Here is a 21,691-nt window from a genome sequence, read left to right as displayed (position 1 = left end):
TGAGTGAGCTGAGCAAACCAAGACGGCATCGCTGAGCACTCCAAGGCCGAATCTAAGAGAACGCCAGCAGAGGAGGCTGCCCCGAGAGGGGTTGTTTTAGAAATGAAGGAAGGGAGAATGGATTCCAGGTGGAGGAAGTGGCTTTAAACACGAAGTTCTCGGGCCTTAGCGTGTATCAGAATCACCTGGAGGCTTGGTAAACTACAGATTGCTGTCCTCCCCCAGGAATATCTGATTCAGTAGGTCTGGGGTGGACCCGTGAATTTGCATTTCTAACAAGTTCCAGGTGATGCTGATACCGCTGCTGGTCTGAGACCACCATTTGAGAACCACTGGCCTAAGCAAGGCACAGAGTGGAGAACGAATAATTAATGATGAGGCAGACAAGTGAGCTGATTACAAAGGGCCCATGTACAGAAGCTGGGGAGATTGTTGGGGTACTGGGAGGCTTTGCAGCTCTCCTGGAGTCCCTCTGCAGGCGCCATCTGGAGGGCTCCAGCATGACATTGCTTCCGTGAGCAGTAGGGAGCCGCTCTAGGCTCTGGAGCACAGGAACACTGGGGTTAAAAAAGGAAAGTGAACTTGGCGGCCATGTGTGACTCACACCAGCGCAGCCCTCCTTACCTGGCTGCACGTCAGAATTGCCAGTGGAGCTTGGAAAAGAAACTCAGATGCCCAGGGCCACTGTGTCAGAATCTCTCAGGGGTGGGGCCCAGACAGCTGCATTTTTCTGACACTCCCTTGGGAACCTCGTTGCTCAGTTAGGGCTGGGAAGACGTCGGCTGGGGCAGGGAGGGCAGCTTGGAGGCACCCACGGGGATCCAGAAGGGTGAGCAGGGCAGAGGCAGAGTGGTAGCTCTCCACCCAGCCACACATCAAAACCACCTGCGGAGGGACTTGCCTGGCGGCGCAGTGGTTAAGAATCCGCCTGCCATTGCAGTGGACACGGGTTTGAGCCCTGGTCCGGGAAGATCCCGCATGCCGTGGAGCAACTAAGCCCGTGTACCACAACTACTGAGCCTGCGCTCTAGAGCCCGCGAGCCACAACTACTGAAGCCCACGTGCCTAGAGCCCGTGCTCCCCAACAAAAGAAGCCACCGCAATGAGAAGCCTGTGCACCACAACGAAAAGTAGCCCCTGCTCGCCACAACTAGAGAAAGCCCACGCACAGCAACGAAGACCCAATGCATCCAAAAATAAATAAATAAAAAAATTTATTAAAAAAAAACCCCACCTGGGGCGCTTTAAAATACCCCCATGCCTAGGCTGCAGCCCAGACCAAGGAAATTAGACTTGGGGTGGAGGGGACGAGACATCAGGATTTTATAACGCTCTTCAGGTTACTGGTTCTAATGTGCACCCAAGGATGAGAACTACTGGGGACAGCAGCGGTTCTCTGAGTGTTCTGCAGGAACGGGTAGCACCAGCATCACCGAGGAACTTGTTAGAAATGCAGATTTGGCGGTCACACTCGGGTGTACCATATCAGAAACCCTGGGGGTGGGGCCCAGCACTGTTTTAACAAGCCCGCCAGGTGTTCTGATGCACGCTGAAGTTTGAGAATCACCGGGACAGAGCAAGGCTGGGGGTGAGGGAGTGCGCAGGCAGAGGGACCGAGGGGACGCCTGGGAAGGTGGTGCTAGCTCAGTGCAGATTCACGACGACGAGCACCTGGCCAGGCGGGAGCTCTGGGTTTCCGACCTCCTCCCCACCCCAGGGCCTCTTGGCCCCTTCATATGAGATCTCTGGGTCTCAACGAGCGAGGTCAGCTCCCTTCTCGCTGATCTGCCGCCAGGGGCTGGAAGTTCACTAGGCTTGACACTGTAGCTGTCAGGACCCTGCATATGGCTGTCCTGAGACCCCAGAGCCACCTCCGGCTAAATTCCCTCAGATGCTCAGCCTGCCCCTTTCAGAACCTGCCCAGAGGGCTAATTCCTGCTGGGACTTGGCTTGTGACTGTCAATCCCTCGGGATGTGTGTGTGGGATCATTAGCCAGTTCGTTAAGTTGGTGCAAAACCCCTATTAACTGCAGCCCTCAGCCCAGAGCCTTCTAAAACAGCAGCTTCCATTTACCAAGCCTCTACCGTGTGCTTCCCATACCTTAACCAAAATTTTCACATCCCAGTGACGTCAGCATCAGTCTACCCTTTTTACAGAGAAGGAAACTGAGGCCAGAGAGGGTAACTTGTTCAAGATGCACAGCTGTCAGTGAAGGATTCAAACTCGGGTCAGTACTGACTCCTACAGAGTCCAAGCTCTTCGTCACCTCGCTCTCCTGGCCTCCTGCGTGTCGCTCCCTCTACAGAACGCTGCTCCTCATGTGTGCAAAGAACTGGCATCGGATGGCACTGGAAGACCCTTCCTACATTCGCTAAATGCCAGGAGCGAGGCCCAAGGGGCAAAGCGCGCCTCCCCCAAGATCAGGGAGCAAGGTGGAGGGGAGGGAAGCCCGGGCTGTGGGAGGGTGCGGCCCTGCTCCTCCGGGCCCTGTCTCCTCCACGCCCTTGCTCCTTGCTCGCAGCCCGGTTCGGGGGTGGGGTGGGGGGTGGGGAGCGGAGTGCCCGCTGCTTAGTGGGGCGGGGAGGGAGGGGGCAGGTGGGGAGAGGCAGGAGGCCCTCCTGGAGCTGTCGAGGGGCAATTTTGTTGGGAAAGGAGATAAAGAGGAACATCAAAAGGATCCCAGTGTGTGTGGAGAGGAGCGCAGTGGATTAAATTCTCTTCCAGCCAGGAGAGGCGATGAGAAGGCTGATAGGCGGCAGCCGCGGGTCCCAGAGCCGAGCTGCAGCGCCGGCCCCTCCCCGCACCGGGCTGGGGAGCCGGCTGGCTGCCCGTGGGGCTGCGACAGTTTGGCTTTCTTTATTTATTGGAGGGGAGGGACGCATGAAATCACTCCTCACTACCCCGGCCCCATGCAGCGAGCTACGCTTTGCTCCTGGTGACTGAAGTCTTGGTACCACCGTCCCCTACCCCGTGGAGGGCAGCACACCAGCCCCCAGCCCAAGGTATCGGCCGCTGCCAGCAGGGGCTGCGTCCCCAGCCTCGACCCAAATGCTAGGGGACCCTCACCCCACCCTATGAACCATGATGTGCCCCGGAGGGGGCCTTAATTCCTTTCAATAGAAGAGGAAGGGCCAGGGTCACATGCATGTAGAGGGGACTAGGGACTCCGCAGTGTTGTGAACCAAGACGAAGAAGGCCCAGGGACCCCCAGAGGCACCCAGAGAGCTCTGTGGGCTGGTGGGACACCCTTAGCTCAAGGTGGGAATGGGGCTGGGGACCTGGAGTGCGGAGATGGGCCCACAGAGTCAGTGCCACCCTCGCAGAAGTCCTGTCCAAAATTCAGGCCAGCCAGGGAAGAGCCCTCTGACCAGTGATTCCAAGGTGTGAGGCCCTAAGCTTCAGCGGTGGCTAAAAGCACAGGCTTTGGAGTTAGACCTGAGTCCAGATGCGGGTACTACCCTTTCCAGCTGTGTGATTTTTGCATAATTTTATCTCCTTGAACCTCAACTTCCTCACCTGCAAAATGGGAAGAATGAAGCCTACCTGATAGGGCTATTGTGGGAGAGCAGCAAAATATTAGCAAAGTGCTTGGGATTGAGTAAATGCTCAATAAAGGAGAGTGGTTATTATTATTCTGGAAGGGAAGGGAGGGAGAGAGGTACCCCTGGGGAGGGGCTGATTTCTAGACCTCAGCTTGGCCGGGAATGAGAGGGGCAGGCAGAGAAGGACAAAGGCTTGGATGTGTGCAGAGGTGAGGGGACCCCCCCATCCTGGGCAGGGGGCCCTAGGCCTCCCTCCCTCTTCCACTGTGCCCTGTTGGTCTAATCCATGCTACTGAATGGCAGAAAATCAAAGTCCACGGAAGATGTATTCTTCATCACTCCTTTGTCCATCCTTTCACTTAACGAACTCCAGTCAGACATGCCCAAGTGAACTTGGCAGGGGGCCGGCCTCTCCTCACCCCTTCACTTCAAAACTTGCTGCTTCTTCCCCAGCCCCACACTTACGGGGGGGCACCAAGTTGCTCTGGCCCCGCCTGCCTGCCCAGGGCAGCTGTCCCACACCCACTGCGCAGGCTGCCCGCTGTGAAGTCGGAGTCCAGGGGACGATGGGGAGAAGCCCTGCACTGTCATTGCCTCCATCCCCTGACTCCGCCTCAGTCCCCAGGGACCTTCCAAGCTTCAGAGTCTGGGAGAGCTGGTGCCGGCACGTCCCCAATAATTTCTGGGTGAATGGCCACCTTCTTCTGTCTCCTCGTGTTCCACCCACCCCCTCCAGTTACTGGGCACGGAGTCCCAACTCCAGAGACCTAGCAAAGCCCATGTCACATGGTGGGAGCTCAGCTCTGCTGTGTCTTTTTCTTCTGCATCCCAGGCTTGCCTGGCTCAGCGCCTCAGCTTCTCCACCCTGGGAGTGGGCCAACTCTCAGGCCTGAATCAGAGATGGTGGGTGCTACGCCTGGTTGACCAACTGTCCCAGTCGGCCTGGGCCTGAGAGGGTTCCCAGGATGCAGCAGGGTGAAGGACAGCCCTCATTTCAGGCTCTCAGTCCACCTACACCCCCTTCCCAAGCTCCTCTGTGGTTTAGACCCTTGAGCAGTGTGAGCCTGAGGTCAGGAACCAGGGATCCGAGGTTTCTTCTGGATCTGCCATTCCTCTCTGGGGCAGGATGTTTTCTCTCTCTGGGCCTCAGTTCCCTGATCTGCAAAATGGGAAGCATGGACTGGGTGAGTCTCTAAGGGCCCGTTAACACCTGCTGTGCTCTTTCAAACTGCTTTTCGCACTTGCTCTGTCCACTCCTCTCCGTGCCTTCTCTGATCCTTCTCTCTCTCCCCTTCCCTCCGTCTCCATCTTTTCTCTCTTCTCCTTTTGCTTTTATCCCTCTTCTCCCTGTTTTCTTCCCCTTCCCCTCTCCCCTTTCCCTTTTCATTTTCTCCCTCTCTCCTTTACCTTCTACCTCCGACTCTTCCTTCCTCCCTCCTCCTCCTCCTCCTCCTCCTCCTCCTCGCCCCATTGCCCCTCCTCTGTTTCCCCCTCCTCCAACCCTCTCTCCGTCAGGCAGACCTGGCCCTCCTCTCCCCAGGTTATCTGTTGAATTCCACACACGCCTGCACAGACAGGATCAATCCGAGGCTGCCTTGCCTTCAGCTTATCTCTGCTCCAAATAATTGATTTTCCCTCTTTAAGAGTAATTTGTTGGTGAATTCCATGTACTGCAAAAACCTCTGTGAAATCTAATTCAATACTATTGGCAGCTGGCACTTTGGAGAAAGAATACTAGAGAGCTGTCAGTTCCATCACTAGCAGACGTGTGTATTATTCATCTACAGAAGAGATTGAGAGGCGGGCAGGTGCTCCTCACCTGCACGTGCACACCTCCCTCCCTCCCTCTCTCCCTCCCTCCCTCTCTCCCTCCAGAGGGATCTGGTCTGTCAGCCCTGCAGCCAGCCCCAGCTCTTCTGGGAAATGAATTACAATGTGCATTGGGTACATGCATTAAGGTAAATGAGGGACAGGTGCTTTCAAATTCTGTTTTCCTAATTTGCAGCCCTTTACCCTAGTTCGCTGTGGGGATCTCACCCAGCTACACCCGACAGCTTGTTTCTTTCCTTGCCCCTCTCCCCACCCCTTCTGTCCCTGGGCTCTGAGTCCCAACTCCAGGGACCCAGCAAAGCCCATGTCAAGCGGGGGTAGCTCAGCTCTGCTGTCTCTTTTTCTTCTGTGTTCCAGGCCTGTCTGGTTCAGAGCCTTGGAGTGGGCCCCCTCTCAAGCCTGCATCGTTGATGATGGGCACTACCCCTGGTTGACCAGCTGTCCCAGTTTGCCTGAGACTGAGAGGGTTCCTGAGATGTGGGCTTAAAGTGCTGAAACCTTGGCAATCTCAGGCATATTAGGATAATAGGTCCCCAACTCTACGATGAGAGTCTGAGAGCCCAGCACGGGCCGGCTGGCACCGCTGTCCAGGTCTGGAGGTCATGCGCTGGGTGTGGAAAACAAGGAGTCTAAGCATCGAGTTCCAACCACACCTGCCCCTGTGTCCCATAGGTGCTCCCCAAAGTCTGAGCTGACTTCGGAGGCTCAATTCCCCAAGCAGCTCATACATAGGAGCTGGTCCTTACCAATGAGGAGGGTGCACAGCTGACCAGCAGCTCTTGCTCAGCCTTGGTGACCATGGCTCTGGGTGGGTTCCTTCTGGGGGTCATGGGTGCCACCTGTGTCCACTAGGTACAGCAAAGCTAACCGTACCCACCCCTAGAGATGGAACCAGCCGCTCTGGCCTCATTTCTATGCCCCAAGCAAATAGCCATTTCATCCAAATCTTTAGGCTACCCTGGACTTCTAGGGACCTGAGCAATCAGCCCAGTGGGTACTTACTGCAACAAAGTGGCTTCAGGGGGTACCTGTCAGGGGGGCTAAGCTCCCCTTAATAGTGCCCGTGGGTGTGGCTGAAGGGCAAGCTTTATGTGGAAAGCCCAGGGCTCAAAGGGACCTTTCCAGGCCCACACATGCAGAGACTGCTGCCCAGGCCAGAGGTACTGGACTGGTACCTCGCGAGCAAAGGGCAGAGGGACCGTGTGAGATTCATGAGGCCCAAGCTCTTAATTCCAGAACAATATGCTGCACCCCACAAGATCCCAAGGGAGCCAGGCCATGGCCCCCTCATCCTTTCCTCCCTCTCTCCTGCATGGGACCCTGTTTGAAGGCACCTGTCCTAAGTGGAAAGCTTAAGGATTCCTTCCTTGTGGCCCCGCCTCCCAGCACAGGCGGCCACTTTTCTAACATTAAGGTCTGCCATTCTGGTCCGAATCTGCCAACTTGGACCTCACCCTCACACCTGGCTTCAATCCCCTTTCTCACTCCACTGGCAAACTCTGCACCCGAGTTTTGGCTGGGGTTGGGGCAGTGGGCGAAAGCGTAAGTGTACTCAGAGTTGCAGGGAGGAGAGGCCAAAACGCGGGAAGAAAGGGTGTGCACCCCAGTCTGCCCCAAGGCCAGAATCTTCCTGCCCCTCCCTCCGGGGGCCCCTTCTGCAGAAGATCACCAGGCCTGAGGGGCAGGGCCACAGCAGGAGGAGAGGGAGCCTCGCTGGGCTGGCGGAGGGGGTGTGCAGCCTCTCCTTCCTGGCTGGGCCCTCTAGGGGCCTCGGCCTCGGAGCAGGGAAGGGCAGGGTGCAGAGCTGGGAGTGGGCCTTGCACTGAGCAGCCGCCTGGCTCTGTCCATTTACCACGCTAAAACTATTTCCCTGTTCCCACAGAGAGAGAAATGTGGCACGGCAAAGAAATCTACACGCCTTATGGAAATCAGGAGGGGGGACTCTGCCCGCCTGCGCTAATCACACCACTTTATATTCCTCTGCCTCTCCAAGAGCGAGTCCACCTTCCCCATGCCTCTGGGTGGCAGGGAGGGGGCAGAGAGGGATCCCATTGCCTCAAGAGGCGTGGTGGAGGGGGTGGGCAGGTAGAACTCAAGACTATTTAGAGGCCATGAACCTGGGTGTCCTGGGAGCCAGAGGGGAGTGGGTGATTTCATCTCCTTCCTGCTCCTAGCCCTCTGCTGGGTGGAGCTACCCAGACTTGGGGCCCCTTCCCTGAGAACAAAGGCACCACAAATGCCCTAAGGAAAGGGTCCTAGGCTGGGACAGCGCACTGGGCTCCAGGCAGATGGGTGACCATGCCTGATGACAGTGTCACTCAGCTGCCCTTGGGCATCCCGAAGTCAAACCCGGGCACAGCTGTCCAGGTTTCCGAAGAGCCCTGCCTACATGACCCATGCCACGCCTTCCCAGGCACACAGGTATTGGCCACATAGTAACTGTGGTTAAACAGACAAAGCAATACAGGCAGGAGTGAATGAGCTGCATGTGTGTATCTGTGAATGTGTGGGTGTGAGAAAAAATCAGAAGATAAGAGACAGTGGGAAGGGGGGCAAGAGAGGGATGATCTGATTCAAAGAAAAGCTAACAAAGATAAACAGAGAGAGACTCGGAGCGAGAACAGGCAAGGGTGGTGGAGGGCATTCAGATGAAGAACTAAGTTGAGGGAAAGATGAAACCAGGAGCCTGGCCATGCCCAGCAGAGTGGTGGCAGATGGTGACAGCTGCCATCTTTTCCTCCATCTAGCCACTTCCCTCACCTGCCCTTTTGAGCTTCTGCCACTTCCGCCTCTGGGATTCCAAACCCTAGCCTCACTCCAACCCTCATCTTTTTCAAGGACCCCCACATCCAGCCCTTGCCCATTTGTGCTATCTGCCATCACCCTGTCCTCTTTCTCCTTCTGTCCAGATTAATCAACCTAAAGCACATCTCTGAGGGTATCACTCATACTCAAGAACTGTCGATGGCTCCCGACTGCCTGCTGAATTAGGTTCAAACTCATTGTGGCATTCATGGCCCTACAGCCTACCTTTCTCCCTTATAGGAGGGTGGTATTATATATTTGTTGAATTAAATGACAACGGAGAGAAGGATGGTGCTATCTGAGCGTAAAAGTCCATCAGTGGTGCTATTTATGCTGGTACCTTTCACGTCATCTTTTTGGGGGGGATGCGGGTGGAAAGGTCTTCAATAATATAAATTTTTAGAAGTTTTATAATTAACATGCCGTGAAATTGACATTTTGGGGTATACAGTTCTACGCATTTTAGAATATATAGCTTTGCATTCCCCCATCACAAACAGGATGCAGAACAGGTCCACCCCCACCCCAAACTCCCTTGTGCTATCCCTTTCCAGTCACCCCCTCTCTTACCCCTAACCCCTAGTAACCACTGATGGGTTCTTTGTCACTAGAGTTTCGTCTTTTGAGAATGTCATAGAATCACACAGGATGTCGCCTTTGAGACTGGCTGCTTTCACTCAGCAGAATGCCTTTCAGATCCATTCGATTCTCACTTCACCTTTGTGGTCTGCTTATTTAAGCACAGTCCCGTTCCTATAGGATGAGTTAGCATATCTGCACAGACTGCAGAGCTAGGGAAGGAAAGTCCTGCATCCCTCTAAGGGCTGGGCCAAGCCGGTGTACTAGGGAGGGCTTTGAAGGTGGGCGGGAGAAGAGGGTTAAGTGGATTTAAAAAAACAAAAACAAAAAAAAGCCTGGTGGACCTGCTCAGTAAATGTCAGTGGATTTGGCCCTTCCCTAATGAGGGTAATTAAGAGTCCTTATGTTGAGAACAGAAAAGTAAATACAGATACGTATGCTAAGTGGGGACTACTGATAGATGTTCAGGCAGCTGCCTCCTCGTCTCCCCACCACTGTCTCAATCGTTCTCCTGTCCTTCAGTGCTCCCTCTTGGCCCTCCTCCTCCCTCAGGGGTGGCTCCTTCTTAGTGTCTTTGCTGGTTCACCCTCATCTCCCCTAACATGAACACTGAGGTGCCCTCAGCCCCCAGCCCTGCTCTCTGCTCTTACCCACACCCCTTTCCTTAGGTGAGCCTGGTTAGACCCACAGCTTTAACTACAATCCAGATGCTGGCAACGCTCCCATTTTCCCCTCCAGCCTGGACCCACATAGTGTGGCTGGAGCCTCCTTGGCTCGAGAGGATCCTGTCAGATTTCTAGGATCTCGGAGAGCCAGCTGAGGTCATGCTGGTAGCTTGAGACAGGCCATGGCAGGAGTATGTACACCATAGAGATCACCAAGTGCTACATGTTAGGGTCCTCCAACCCCAGAGCCGCTTGTTGGGCATTTACCAGCACACCCCCTCTGGCTTCCCGGCATTTCCACTTGAATGTCTAACGAGCATGTCAAACCTAACATGTTGAAAGCTAAGCCACGGATTCCACCTTCCCCTCACCAAAGCTACTGCTTCACTATCTCAGGAAGTAAGAACTCCAGTTTCCTAACTGCTCAGGTCAAACAGCTCGTGCAGTCATTCTCAAGGACCCCCATCACCCCAGCAAATCCCCTCCCTTCAAAACACGTCCAGGAGGTGACCACTCCCCACCCCTGCACACACCTCTCTGCCCACTTACTGCCCTCGCCTCCTAGGAATGGTCCTGCCCTGCATTGTCTATGAACCCAGGCAGCCAGCGCATCCTTAAAGTTTTTTAATTGAGATAAAATTCATCATTTTAGCCATCTTAATGTGTACGATTCAGTGGTTTTGAGTATATTCACCACGTTGTACAACCACCACCTGTATCTAGTTCTAAAACATTTTTATCATCCCCAAAGGAAATCCTGTACCACGAGCAGTCCCTCCTCATTCCCTTTCCCTCCAGCCCCTGCGACCACTAATGTCACTAACGTGCCTTCTGTCTCTATGGATCTGCCTGTTCTGGACATTTCATGTAAATGGAATCACCCACTATGTGGCTTTTTGTGTCTGGCTTCTTTCACCTAGCATCCTGCTTTCTAGGTTCATCTGTCTTGCACCACGGATCAGAACTTCATTACTACAACAGTTGAATAATATTCCACTGTACGGAGATAGCACATTTGTTTATCCACTCATCAGGTGGTGGGCATTTGGCTTGTTTCCAGAGACTGTCCTTTTTGCAACTTTGGTCTGATCAAGTGCCTTGTTCCCTGCTCACTATCTTCCTGCCTCCGAAAGCAGAGCCTCAAAAACAGCCAGGCCTGTCTGCCCTCCCCCAGCCCACGGGCCTCCTCGTGGCTTCCTCGACGGTGCAGGCACACTCCGGCCTCAGAGCCACCACGCCCGCTGCACCCTCTGCCTGCAACGCTCTTCCTCCAAACAGCCACACAGCTCACCTGCCACTTCACTGAGGTCTCTCCTCAAACGTCATCTTATTGGAGAGACTTCCTCTAACCCCTTCCCCTCCCAAGCACTCCCTTAGGCCCCTCACTCTGCTTTATTTTTTCTCCAGGGCTCTCATCACCACTTGACATAATACACATCGATTTGTTTCTTTAGCCTTCCACTGCTGGCACATACACTGCCCGAGGGCTGGACTTCGGCTGTGTGTTCACTTACGAACAGTGCCTAGAAGAGCACGTGGCACGCGGTAGGTGCTCAACAAATACCTGCTGAATAAATGAACGAACGACTGATTCCCGCCTCCCACTCGATGCAAGAGTCCCTCTAGGGCAGCTCTTTCCCCTTGCCCCCGGCCTGCTCCCCTGCGTGCTTCACTAGCTGCTCGCTGTGTGTCGCTGGCCCTGCCCTGTGGCCTCACGTGGAAGGTTCCTCTCTGAACTCGTTGTTGCTCGAGTGAGAAGAGCAGAGGTACCTTCTGCCTGCTGACACTAGGCTCAGGGCCCTTGTCAGGACACAGGAGAGGGAAATACACTCTGCTCCGCACCGAAACATCCTTCCAACTTGGGATGTAAACATCTGACAACACTGATCTCGAAAACTTCTCTCACTCCCAATTTCTTTTTCAAATTCAATGGAGAAGCTAAGGTCTGGAGGGGAAGGAGGAAACGTCCACCCTAGGCCTTCATGGACAGAATGACAACACAGCCAAGAAACCTTGCTTTGCATCGAATGCCTCCTACCCGCCTCCCGGCCCATCCCGGCACCACTCTCCCCGCTCAGGGGACAGAGGCAGCAGGAGCCCAGGAAAGCATGGGAGGAGGCTCCCCGGCCTCCTCGGTGGCCGGCCCTCCCCACGGCTGCTCTGCAGGGCTCTGCACTCCCTGTGTCTTGCTGATTAGGATATTTCACAGCCCATGGTCACGGTGGCGGTGGCGGGGTGGGATACACAGGCACAGCTCCTAGCAGAGCTCTGCTTATCCCTACCCTTCAAGACGGGGATGAACAAGACACACCACCAGCTGCTGTTGGGGCCGTGACAGCGGGTGGCTAATGGGGCAGGCGGGGGAGTGCGGGAGTTAGAAACCGCGTTCTAGGGTGAGGCTGGGCTCACCAGGGCCCATGGTGAAGGGGCACCAGAGTGGGCATGACCCAGCCAAGAGGCGATGGAGAGAGCATGAAGTTTGTTAGTTCTGTTTATGATCCGGGTGGGGGTCTCCAGGAAGACCAGGCGCTGCTTTTAGCGAGCATGACTTGGAGGTACTTCCCATCCGTGCCAATGGGAGGTGGTGGGCATGGGGAAGGGAGCTGGGTAAAAGGGGAGCAATCCCCCAGATTCAATATGGAAGATGACCTCCAGCCGCTGGAGGGGACTCTAGAGCCATGGGTACTTGGGTGGGGAGGGGTGAGGTGTGGGTGCTGGCACTACAGCTGCCAAACAGGCCCCGCCCGCTTCACACCCCCACCAGGGCTACGGGGCCTGGTGTAAAAAGCATGCTAAGTAGATTTATGGTGAGACTAAATTAGGAGGTGTCTGAATCACATCGAGGACACCCTCTGCTCCTCGGGGAGGTTGGAGCTTAGCATGCTGGGAGGAATCACACCACGGGATGCAGCCACGCACAGAAAAATCCTAATAATCATCGTCATAATAAGAACCTCAGCCAAGGCAACCGGGGAGAAATTAATGGGAAAAAGCACCGATGGGGCTGCCCTGTTCCCCCCGGCTTTCCTTCCAGAGCGGCTTTGCTTTGAAGTCAAAAGATATTTTCCTGGTGAGCCTAAATCTTGAGGGAGGAACCCTAGAAATATGCATTGAAGCTGTGACACGGCAGAGGTCTTGCAGACAGAGCCCTGCCCACAGCCAGGGCAGAGGCGGGGAACAAATGTGCAGAGCGGTGCTCACCCAGGCGCCACGGATCCCAGGTCCCAGCTATGCTGACTGTGCCCTGGGCGGACGCTTAACCCCTGCTTTGCAACAGAACCACCAGAAAACCTTTCAGAAATAGGAGTAGCCAGGATGGGCACCTGGCTGGGGGAAGAGGGGTTAGGCAATGTGCCTTGCCTTGGTTGTTCCCTGGGCCAGACCCCTCACCCTCTACCTCCTCTCTGCTTTACTTCAGTGATGAAGTCACAAGTTGGGTGAGAGGTACAGGATGTTGGAGGCCTTCCATCTACTTCCCTCATACCCCCCGGGGGATTCAGTGGGAGGTGGGTCATTTCCAGCCAGATCCTAGTTATCTCCCTAATGGAGGGGAAAGAAGGGCCTGGATGATTGGATAATCACACATCCACAGGGAGCAGAAACCTACATCTGCCTCCACAGATGCTGGCAGCCTGCCCTCGCCTCTCTTCCTCATCTCTCTTCACTGCTTCTAGAGTTTGGTTTCTAGTTCAAATTGCTTTGGAAAATAGGAAAGCCGAGGTCCATGTCTTGGGTCACATCAGCAGGTAGGGAGAGTTTAGGGCAGCTGGGATCACTCCCTAGGGTGCCAGGGATGTATATTTCCCGTGCCTCTACTGCAAAGTAGATGTTGGTAGGTGGATTTATGGGGCCCAGTTGAACAGTGGCCTGGAGGGTCCAGAGCCGGAAAATGGACCCTCAGCTGAATGTCTGACATGGAGAAAGTGGCCTCCCTGTTCTCACCCCCACCTCACCCCAAATGGATGTGCAGCTCAGGATGGCAACTCTGAGAACCACTGGAAGGTCAGCCTTACAGCAAAAGCCCAAGGAGGGAGTCCGGCTGAAGGGGGGGCAGTTAGTGAGGACAGGGATTAAGGAGGGGTCTTCCATCTTTTTTGTGCCATGGACCCTCTTAACAGTCTGGTAAACCCCACAGACCCCCTTAAGAGAATAACATTTTAATTGCATAAAAATAAAATACACGGGACCACAATGTCAATTAATTATCTTGAAATACAGTTATCAAAGCATTTAAAAAGGGTGTTATAGTAGAATTATGTGCTTCTTAATGCATAAAACAATGAGATTTGGCAGCAGGTCTAATATACACTGTAATTTCAAAGTAGTGATGAGTGTAAATGATATTTTGAGATCCCTGTGACACCTGTAATGCGATATGAAAATATCTGAGATCTCTCTTGGGCTCAGAGTCACAGGTACTACTAAGGCCGCTGTGGTTTGTTTCTATTTCATAATTAAAGGGAGTGCGAAAGTTCAGGTAGAGGTTAGCAAAAATAAAGATGCAGATTTTTCTCCATTCAGGGTCAAGGATGCCTTGGCGAGTCAGTGGGCCGCCATCCTGGATTAAGAACCCCTGGACTAAAAGGAAGCCTGGGAGGGGCCCATGGGGCCGGCACCACAACCTTGCAGGGCTGTGTGGGGAGAAGGGCCAGAGGAACTGCAGGCTGGACAGACTGACTAACAGGAACAAATGCGAAAATGAATTTAAATAAATACAAGGTTGCGGGCTGGGCTCCCTGACAGGCCTGGAACACATGTGGAATGGAAAATGAGGATGATGGATAAAAATAAAGCCAAGATTAACAGGAGAACAAGAGCAACCTCCCCTTCTCACTGCCCCCTCATCCCTACAGATAAAACCAATATTCTGGAATATGGCCTTTTCTCCCCATCATTTGCTTTCTTTTACTTATCTGTTTGGTGATGTTTTCTCCTTGGGGAGGTGGGTAATTCCGTTTGTTTGTTTTTTTTTCCAATGCCCCTCAAACAAATGAGTAGTGTCATCTCCTGCCTGAAATAGGAATTAGCTCCTGCCAGATGTGTTCCCACTCACCTCTGTGGTGCAGCCGCCCCCAATGCCTCACCTCCCCCTCGCCTTCCCACCAGCCATGCTGGAGGTGGGAGACCCACCTGCTTGGTGGGACCAAACCTCTGAGAATGGGGAGCCATGGCTCTAAGTAGGGAGATGAGCAAGAGGCACAGGAGTGTTTAAGGCCAAGCTCTGAGCCCCACCGGCTGTGTGACCTTGGGGAAGCCCCTTAACCTCTCTGAACCTCAACTTCGTTTTCCCTAGAAAGGACACAATAATACACATATCTTCCAGGGCTGGGAATAAGAGTTGTTAGGATTTAAAGAGTGCTTTTTATGGGCCAGGCACTGTTCTAAATACACATATTGACCCATTTAATCCTCGTAATAGCTCTATGAGCTAAGTATTATTACTGCCTCCATTTTGCAGATAATAAAACCGGATCAGAGAGGATAAATGAGTCCCCTAAGGTTACACAGGACAAAAGTGGCAGCGCCAGGATTTGAACCCAGGCAGTCTGGCTTCAAAGCCCTTTTTTGTAACCACTCTAGCTGGCTCTTTCTTCCTAACCCATGAAGGGCCAGGCTGCCCCAGGTGGTATCTAATAAAGAAGCACGTGGGTGGGAAGGGAGAGGCTGGGGGCAGGGCATGAGGCCCACAGCGGTGCCAGGCCCCTCTGCCCAAAGCGGGGAGCAGAAGTGGCTGAAGCAAGTTTTTGGGGGGAGGATGGGCCAATGTCGGGGGCTGGTTAGCGTTAGGGTTAGGGAAGCTTCAGGCGGTGCCCTCCGCCTTCCCACCCAGGTCCTCTTGGACAAAAAGAGTGTTAGGATTTATAGTCTTCAGGCTGACTGCTCCAACCCATGGTTTCCCAGCGGTGGCCACTGAGGCACAGAGTGGGGACATGACTTGCCTGGAATCCCTCTGCGAGTGAGGGGTGGGGCTGGGCTTCCCTGCTCGCTCCACCACCATCTCCGGGAGCTCCGGACGGGTCTGGTAGCAGAGTGCTATAGTCAGAGTTCAAAACCCTGGGTCGATTTGAACACGGGAGAGCCTCAGTCACAAAGGCTGAAGACGGCCACTCAGTGTCCTCCTGAGAAGCGTTCTGAAGGTGGTTTCTAGCAGACTTTTTAGGTTTCATTGTAAGCGGCCTGGCGTTCTCTGGCTTCTTGCAAACACCTTAAGAGGAAATTGGCTATAGGGCAGGAGAGCCTCCAGTCACATGCTAGGAAGCACCTGCCGGCTGGAACAGGTGGTCAAGGGAGGTGGGAGGGTTTTCTGTGCGGGAGACGTTGCTGCGTTTCCCTGCTTCCACACATGGCCCCTGACAGCCCATTTTTAACACAGCCATCGGGGGCTCCTAAAGAAAGATGACTCGGAGCACATCAGCTGGCTCCCATTGGGGCTCACAGTCACAGAAGAACACCTCCCCGTGGTGGGCAGGCCTGGCACCATAACATTTGTTGAGTGAATGAATGCATCATCCGCCACCTGTGTACATTTCAATATAGTCCCTCACAAGGGCCAGGGGGCAGCGGGCGGCCGGCAAATTAATGAGGTCTGAAGGCCATTCTGTAATGACTGCAATTCCCAGAATAGGGCAGAACCGGGCAGCAGAAGCCTCTCTGGGGGGATATTGGCACCCCACTCTCCACTCCGACCCCTCTCCTCTGCAAACATATTCTCAAGGACAGCAGCAAATCTGTTCTGAGAAGCTGTGGGTCAGAAGTAAAGCGGATCAAATGCTCCCAACTCCTGAGAATAAAGGTAGCATATAACACGGATGGTATTTCTCCTAATCAGCATGTGAGAGGAACTGTCCATTTTTAGCCCAGTCAGCTGGGCGGGGTCGTGCATGGTACAGAAACAGTATTTAACAACAATCCCCTTTGCTGGAATTTGTAAAGCAGCCAGAGGCACGGATGGGCTTCCACACTCCCTGCCTATGGCCCCAAACCCTTCAGAGGCAGGAGGCAGATAATCCACTTGCAACTAAGTAGAAGAATGGCTTTTTAGGACAACTGAACAGAAACTGCCAACCCTCCCAATCAGTGCAGATGGGAAAACATGACAGCCTGTGGCTGGCTCAGCTGTAGGTAGGACTGCGGAGGGCTGCAGGCAAGATCAGGAGAGGAAAAGTTGACCAAACTGGGGAAAATGCAAAGATCATGTCGAGGGCAAGGGAGTAGATAAGGATATGGTGGGGATCCAAGTGGGTGAGTGTGTAGCTACTCCCCGTGGCTTCCGAGAACAGCAGCGAGGAGGAGACAAGAGAACGCCCAGCAGCCGAGCTGGGGGAATGTGGCTGCCGAGGCCTTTCATTTGAAACTCAGAGATGAGCTCCCATACCAAGGCCGACTCCTGGGGCCTTTGCCTTGAGATTCTTTTGGTGTGATTTGCATTACAACCATCTATTTGCATCTCAGCTGTCACACGGTACAAATGGATGGTTGTTGGTTGCAGCCCACCCTGCCCCTTTCTCCTCTGGCTGCTGTAAGTTTTCTATAGCCCGGCAAAGGGGAAGAAATTACTCAGCGAGACTTGACAATAGGGATGCAGTCCTTGGGACAGAGAAAGGGCCTCTTTCAAGCACCTCTGTTGTCTTGAAGGGTCTGGCAGAGCCTGAGGTTCAGTGAGAGGCTGAGTAGAATCTTGGATGTGGAAGGGATGGCAGGCATTATCTAGTCTTTGTGAATTAGATTAGCATTCTTATTAGGAAAGACTGCCACAAAGGGCTGACTGAGAGGTTAAACTGCTTCCTCCTTCCCTTCCTGTTTTCCAGCAGCGCCGTCTACTGCCCCACAGTGGACCTTTGAGGTCACCTTCCTACACAAACTCAGCCGGATTTAGGCTTCAGCATAAGGGTACTGACTGACGATCCAGTTGGATAAAGCCCTGGGCCACCTCATTGCTTCTTTTATCATTTAATCATGCTTTTAACTCAACCAAAATAAACTTCCGCGTGCCCCGCAAGTGCCAGGCAGAGTATGAGGCAGCGGGTTACACTGGTGAGCAAAAGCAGACCTGCTCCTACCTGCGGGTCATTCAGCCTAATGGGAAGACAGATACTCTTGAGACCACCACACTAATAACTGCAAAATCACACTCACGGTGAGTGCAAGGGAGAATCACATGTTCTAGAGACTCTACAACAAAGGGATGTGACCTCTCCTCATGCTCCCTTCCCTTCTCCAAATCTGCTCAATAAACATTTTCCTGCCATACCTAGCAAATCCAGAGTCACTTTCAACCCAGACACAAATCCCAACAGATGGAGTCTCCCCTCAGAAAGAGAAGTCGGAAAAATGACAATTTAAAAAAATCTTCTACAACAGCTCTTGATTCCTCTTTGAGGTTCTCTGATTTTTCCCAGACATTGGACACTTGGGCAGCGCTGCAAGTGCCTGTGGCTGCTGTCTTTTGTTCCTGTTGGTGATGTGGCTGAACACTCCACCTTGGGAACCTGGGGCCTGACCATCAGCACCCAATACTAGGCTTCGGGAGCATTTACCTGGCCAGATCTGCATCCCTCCAGAGTTTTGGAGAGCGGAGAAGAGACGGGAGATGCAAAAGAGCAGGGCAATTGAGAAAGCAATTTCTCTCTCTCTCTTATTTAGAAACCAGCTCAGGACCACATCTGGGGTTGGTTTGGGTGCTGCCCTATGGGGAGACTGGAAGATGCTCCCGGTGACCTTAGGGTGGGATAGTCTGGGCTGCCTCTCCTCCTCTCTCTGCACCTCACTGTGCCCTGGAGAAGTGGGACCCTGTGGGAAGGAGGCCAGTCCTCTACTGTCAGAGACACTGGCCAAATCCCAGGGGAGAGCAACAGAGTGGTCCCTGGTGTGGTGTTGGGCGTCCTGTTCACAGTGGGCCTGCTGATGGCTGTGTCTGAGTGGGGAGGGGTCACTAGGGCGGGCTGGATCCAGACGCCCCTCAGCATTCCTGCAGATGCTTCAGACAGCCTTCCCGCAAAGGGAGCCTGAGGTAAAACCCAAGAGGTCAGAGTAACCTTGAAATCCCTCAACAAGTTGCAGGGCCCTGGGAATTCTGGCCCTGCTGGTGGTGATGTCCCTGGACCCACCTGGTTAACATCTGTGTGTGGCAGGCACCATGCTAAGTCCTATACACGTATCATCTGATCTCCTCCTCTCCACATACCTTGTTGATACCCTTTGTGGCAGAGACAACTATTTAGCTGCTTCCCCACATTCCCCAGCCTTCAGGCAGTGAGGTGGGGGCACCTAACTAGTACTGGCTGATGGGCCCTGAGTGGAAGTCACACATCTGGGATGAAGCGTAGAAGAGCTGGTGCCTAACCCTTTAGCTGCCTCCTGCTTCTTGCAGCAACTGCGATCCTGCAGAGTGTGCACCTGAGTGACCACACAGAGGAGGGTCTCCCTGCCCACCCTTGCCGGACAAGCAGTCCAAGTGAGAAATAAACTGCTCTTTCAGGGTTAATTTGTTCCTGAGATAGAAACTGACTTATACACTGTCTTTTTATTTCTTTTTTACACAGATGAGCAAAGTGAGGCTTAGAAAGGGTCAGTGACTCACCCAAGGTCACAGAGCTAATAAACGGCAAGGCTGGCCTTGAACACAGGCCTCGGCTGATTCCTTGGCTTGGCATTCAAGGCCCCCCCGAGGCCTATGTCCCAGCCCACCTTGCCAGCAGCCCACTGCACAATCCCTGATCAGTTGCACGGGTTACTGCCAGTTCCCTCCATCTACTTACAGGTTTCTCCCTCTGGTCCTCCTTGTGGGCCACAGCTTGGCCCCCACCACCCCTCCTGAGGACCCTTTCACCATCTGATTTATACCCCAAGGCTCAGCCCTAGTCTCCCCTCTCACCACAGAGTCTTTCCCGATCCTCCCAGCCCCTACTTCCCCCCTCCTCAGCTGAGCTCTGGAGCCTCACTGCCTATAGTCACTGGACCCTGGACCCACGCTGCTTCCAGGGTCTCTCTTCCCTTGGGCATTATTATCAGCCTGAAACCTAGGATGGGATTTTCTTCTGAGGTTCTCATTCACACAGCGGTCTCCAAAGGGGGACCTGCACTCCCAGGGGATACAAGATGATCCACTGGGGTGTGAGAAAATGTTAGAATTTGTTTTTATACTTGTTTGTCTCCACCTTTTAAACTTTCCACATTATTGTATATGTTTTAAAATTACATATTACATTTGCATAAACACATTTGGCCCCATGGGGCAGGGACCATGGATTCCACTTCCTGGACCCCCTGAAGTGGCCAGATATAGCTGCTTGTAAACAGTAGATGCGGACTTCCCTGGTGGCACAGTGGTTAATAATCCACCTGCCAATGCAGGGGACACGGGTTCGATCCCTGGTCTGGGAAGATCCCACAAGCCGCGGAGCAACTAAGCCTGTGCGCCACAACTACTGAAGCCCACGCGCCTAAAGCCCGCGAGCCACAATTGAGCCCACGTGCCACAACTACTGAAGCCCACGTGCCTAGAGCCCATGCTCCACAACAAGAGAAGCCACCGCAATGAGAAGTCCACGCACCACAACGAAGAGTAGCCCCCACTCGCCGCAACTAGAGAAAGCCCTCACGCAGCAACGAAGACCCAACGCAGCCAAAAATAAAAAATACATAAATTAAAAAAAAAAAAACAAAAACAGTAGATGCTCAGTACATACTTCAATTATCTCAGGTATGGAAAGACTTAGCAGGAGATGCAGGCATGTGTGCACGCATGTATGTGTACACACATGAACAGAAACGTGACTGTGCACACACACACACACACACACAGGCCAACTTGCCCTTGTGAACCTGAGTCCTTGGGGGGACTGTGTCCAGTTGAGAGAAGCTGACAGGAGACAGGAGACGGGCCAGGAAGTGAAGAGGAACCGGGCCTGGAGCAAGGCCAGTATGGCCACGTGTGAGGAGTAATTGCAGAGAACACCTCCGGCGGGAAAACCTAATGGAATTCCTGAGCAGAGTGGGCCAGGGGAGCAGCGGTAATAAATAGAAATCCTATTAAGGTTGTGACTGCTGACGGGCAGGGGAGGTAGGGCAGCGGGAGGGGAGGGGCGGGGAGGAGGCAGGCTGAGAGGGTCTTGAAGGGATGGAAGTTGCCCCATCCAGGCCCAGCCCTTGGCCTAATGACACAGGGCGTAGTTAGGCTCACGGGAGCTGTAGCCCTGCCGGAGCCCCCTCTCTCTTGTCCCTCTTGAGCTCTCTCTCACCCGTGGCCCATGTCCCTCCCTCTTAAGATTGGCCTCAGCCTGGCTGGCCCTTGGGCAAGGGGATGCAGGTGTCCTGGACCCTCTGAAGTCTCTTTATGGCCTGGGATCCTCTGGAAGGCACTTACACTCCTTGCAAGGAAAAGGCAGGGTCAGTATTACCCCAAAAGCAGGAATAAGACTTTTCCAAAGTCACCATTTATACAAGAGCCTCTACCTTTTAAATTTTATATTTTTTGTGTGTATGTTTTAAAATGTACATACTAGGTTAGTATGATGGTCATGTATATACATTTCTAAATATAGAACTATACACTGGAGGTGTGTGCTCAAACATTTTTTACAGGGTGTAGGGGGGTTGGTCCAAAAGTTTAGAGACTACTAATTTTTGCAGCCTTATTTATCCTCAGAACGTAGCAGGGGAGGCTGCAGCAATGTTTGTTTCTATTTTATAGATGGGGACCTGGGAGCCCAGTGACCCCTGGCATCCCTTCCAGGGTTGCACAGCCCGGGCCGGGTGCTGGGCTGGATGGCCATGCGTCCTGGGACTCACCTCATCCTTGTCCACCACCTGGATAAAGAGGGGGAGGGCAAAGCCGACCTGTGCCAGCTCAGTGATGGCCACACTGTACTCGGAGCTGTTGAACTCTGGGGCATTGTCATTGATGTCAATCACCAGGATGTTGAAGGTTGTGGTCACTGTGGCATCAGATGGGGTGCGGTCATCATTCAGCTCTGTGCCCTGCAGATAGAGGAATAAACACCCCAGGGATGAAGGTGGCCATAGTCACAATAAAAGTCATCATTTACCAGGGCTTTCTCAATGCTGGGCACTGCGCTTTATGTGAATTATCCCATCTAATCCTCACCATAACCCCAGGAGGAAGATTCTATCATTAGCATCCCGGTTTTACTGATCTCCATTACCAATGGGGAAACTGAAGCTCAGAGAGGTTAAGTAACTTGTACAAGGACACACAGACAGAGTAAGTATCAAACTCAGGCAGTGGGATTCTAGAACCAAGGGGATGA

The 21,691-nt window shown here is 53.4% G+C and overlaps 1 protein-coding gene across 1 annotated transcript in view; it reads right to left on the bottom strand.

The window, feature by feature from the left end:
• Positions 1-21,691, bottom strand: part of CDH23 (cadherin related 23) — a 398,173-nt gene that overhangs the window by 204,001 nt on the left and 172,481 nt on the right. The window contains exon 10 of the mRNA XM_068547762.1: positions 21,213-21,401. Coding sequence (XP_068403863.1) covers positions 21,213-21,401 — 189 coding nt within the window. The remainder of the gene's footprint in view (positions 1-21,212; positions 21,402-21,691) is intronic.

Source organism: Eschrichtius robustus, chromosome 7 (genome assembly GCF_028021215.1).
Source record: "Eschrichtius robustus isolate mEscRob2 chromosome 7, mEscRob2.pri, whole genome shotgun sequence".
Taxonomy (NCBI): domain Eukaryota; kingdom Metazoa; phylum Chordata; class Mammalia; order Artiodactyla; family Eschrichtiidae; genus Eschrichtius; species Eschrichtius robustus.
Note: the sequence above shows the minus strand (reverse complement) of the source record. Positions and strands in the feature narration are given on the sequence as shown.